General features: G+C 43.9%; 1 protein-coding gene across 1 annotated transcript; it reads right to left on the reverse strand.

The window, feature by feature from the left end:
* Positions 1 to 844: 844 nt before the first annotated feature.
* LOC121476168 (olfactory receptor 52K1-like) lies at positions 845 to 1,789 on the reverse strand. Its single transcript, XM_041729899.1, has one exon. The coding sequence runs from the start codon at positions 1,787 to 1,789 to the stop codon at positions 845 to 847; it is 945 nt and encodes a 314-aa protein (XP_041585833.1).
* Between the last annotated feature and the right edge of the window lie 297 nt (positions 1,790 to 2,086).

Genomic DNA, 2,086 nt, shown 5'->3' on the forward strand with positions numbered 1-2,086 from the left:
GGATAGGCAGGTCAGAGGTCACAACCTATTGTGTTTAGCATTTCCTTCTTTGACTTAGGACTTAAGTGTAACATGCCCACCCTAACAAAATATGTATTCCCAGCACCTAGCACAGATTTGGTACTCCATGTGTTGGGACTGGATTATTAAGTAAATGAAAAATTCACATTCTTGGTGGAAAATGAGCAAAGAAAGAGTTGCATGATGTATAATGAAATGTCAGAGGACATGTTCTACCAAAGTTTTTAATGAGAGGGATTGGCCATGAGAATATAGAGGTCAAAATAAGTCAACTGAAGAAATAAATTTTAACATGCAAGACTGTCTGATTCGGAACCTGTAGTTCTAGAAGATCATGAGCTCCCCTAAACTAGTAGTGTTTAGCTAGATACTAGACATCAGTTCCCAAACTATATAGGTACTGTTGCCTCAGACGAAATTTTGGTCCTTCCCAGGTCCTGATTCCAATGAATCTGGATAGAAACATTCTCACAGTCTTAGTAAATGAACTTGAAATCATCTTTGTGTCTTTAGATGACCTTACCAAGAGGAGGGTGGGTCAAGCCTTTGTCAAACTTCTTGATAGAGTAGGCTCTTTGGAGAAGACAGCAAAGTCAGCAGTTTGAATCCAAAGGCTACCAAAGGATATAGCCCCATCAATTCTGATCAGACTGGTGACTGAGTTTCAGGATATCATTTAGTTTTTTCATTATACCAGGAAATCATTTAGTTATTTTCATTATACATGGAAACTCTGTCATCCATCCATTTCCTCTCATACCCCGGACCCTACTCCAGAATTTAATCTGTCCCGTTCTTTCTCCACCTTTCCCTCACTCTCCACTTATGCATCCTTTCTTTGGAATAGTCCTAAGACCCGCTCACGAATCTGCTTGGTCTTGACACCATAGATGATGGGATTGATCATGGGCGGGAAGAGCAGATAGAAATTAGCAAAAAGTATGTGAACATGAGGGGCAGCCTGGCGAGCCACACGATGCATGACTGAGGAGATGACCACAGGTGTGTAAAAGGCTAAGATGGCACCTATGTGAGACACACATGTCCCAAAGGCCTTGTAGCGGGCCTCTTGAGAGGCAAGCTGTAAAACTGCCCGAAGGATGAAGATGTAAGACAAGATAACAAACAGCAGGTCCAACACCACTATAAACATGGCCACAGCAATGCCATAGATATTGTTGAAGCGAGTATCCCCACAGGCCAGCCTCACCACAGCCATATGCTCACAGTAGCAGTGGGCAATCATGGTGCCTCGGCAGTAGTGGAAGCGTCTGAGCAGAAAGGGGAGTGGAGTCATTAATGTCACAGCCCGAGCCACAGCTGCCATGCCAATCTTGGTGATCAGGGGCCTAGTCAGGACTGTGGTGTAGTGCAATGGCTTGCAGATGGCCACATAGCGGTCAAAGGCCATGGCCAGCAGCACTGCTGACTCCATGATAGAGAAGGAGTGGAGAAAGAACATCTGGACCAGACAGCCATAGAAGCTGATCTCCCGATCTCTGAACCAAAAAATAGCCAGCATTTTGGGAAGTGTTGTAGAAGAGAGGACCAGGTCAATGGCTGCCAACATGGCCAGAAAGAAGTACATGGGCTCATGGAGGGCTGCATCAGCCTGAATAATGAAGAGAAGGGTACAGTTGCCTAGCAAGGCTAAAGTATAGGCTGAGCAGAAGGGAATGGCGATCCAGTTATGCAAGTGCTCCAGGCCTGGGATCCCCATCAACATGAAGAGTGCCGGATGGGTTGAGCTGATATTGGAGGCTGACATGGCCATTGGAAATTCTCCCTCTATTGTCTATTTCCACAAGGTTCTTCCAGAGAGTATTCAGTGTCAGAATTATGGCACTCAAGTTGAAATTCTGAACATTCCTGTTGAGGGATTAGCACTTGATCTTCTTTCTAAACCTTAAATTAGAAAATAATCCTAATATACACTTGAAACACACATGATCTCTGCCCTCAAGGAGCTTAAAAATCATTAGGTGATCAGAACATTAAATACCAATTGAGCTAGTATCACAGGGAAATTTTCATTGAGGAATTGAGTGGAAAAAGAGTTTTCTGT

This window comes from Vulpes lagopus, chromosome 15 (genome assembly GCF_018345385.1).
Source record: "Vulpes lagopus strain Blue_001 chromosome 15, ASM1834538v1, whole genome shotgun sequence".
In the NCBI taxonomy this organism is placed as follows: domain Eukaryota; kingdom Metazoa; phylum Chordata; class Mammalia; order Carnivora; family Canidae; genus Vulpes; species Vulpes lagopus.

Excerpts from the sequence above, each read along its gene's own strand:
- LOC121476168 (XM_041729899.1), bottom strand. The coding sequence starts at position 1,789 with ATGTCAGCCTCCAATATCAGCTCAACCCATCCGGCACTCTTCATGTTG.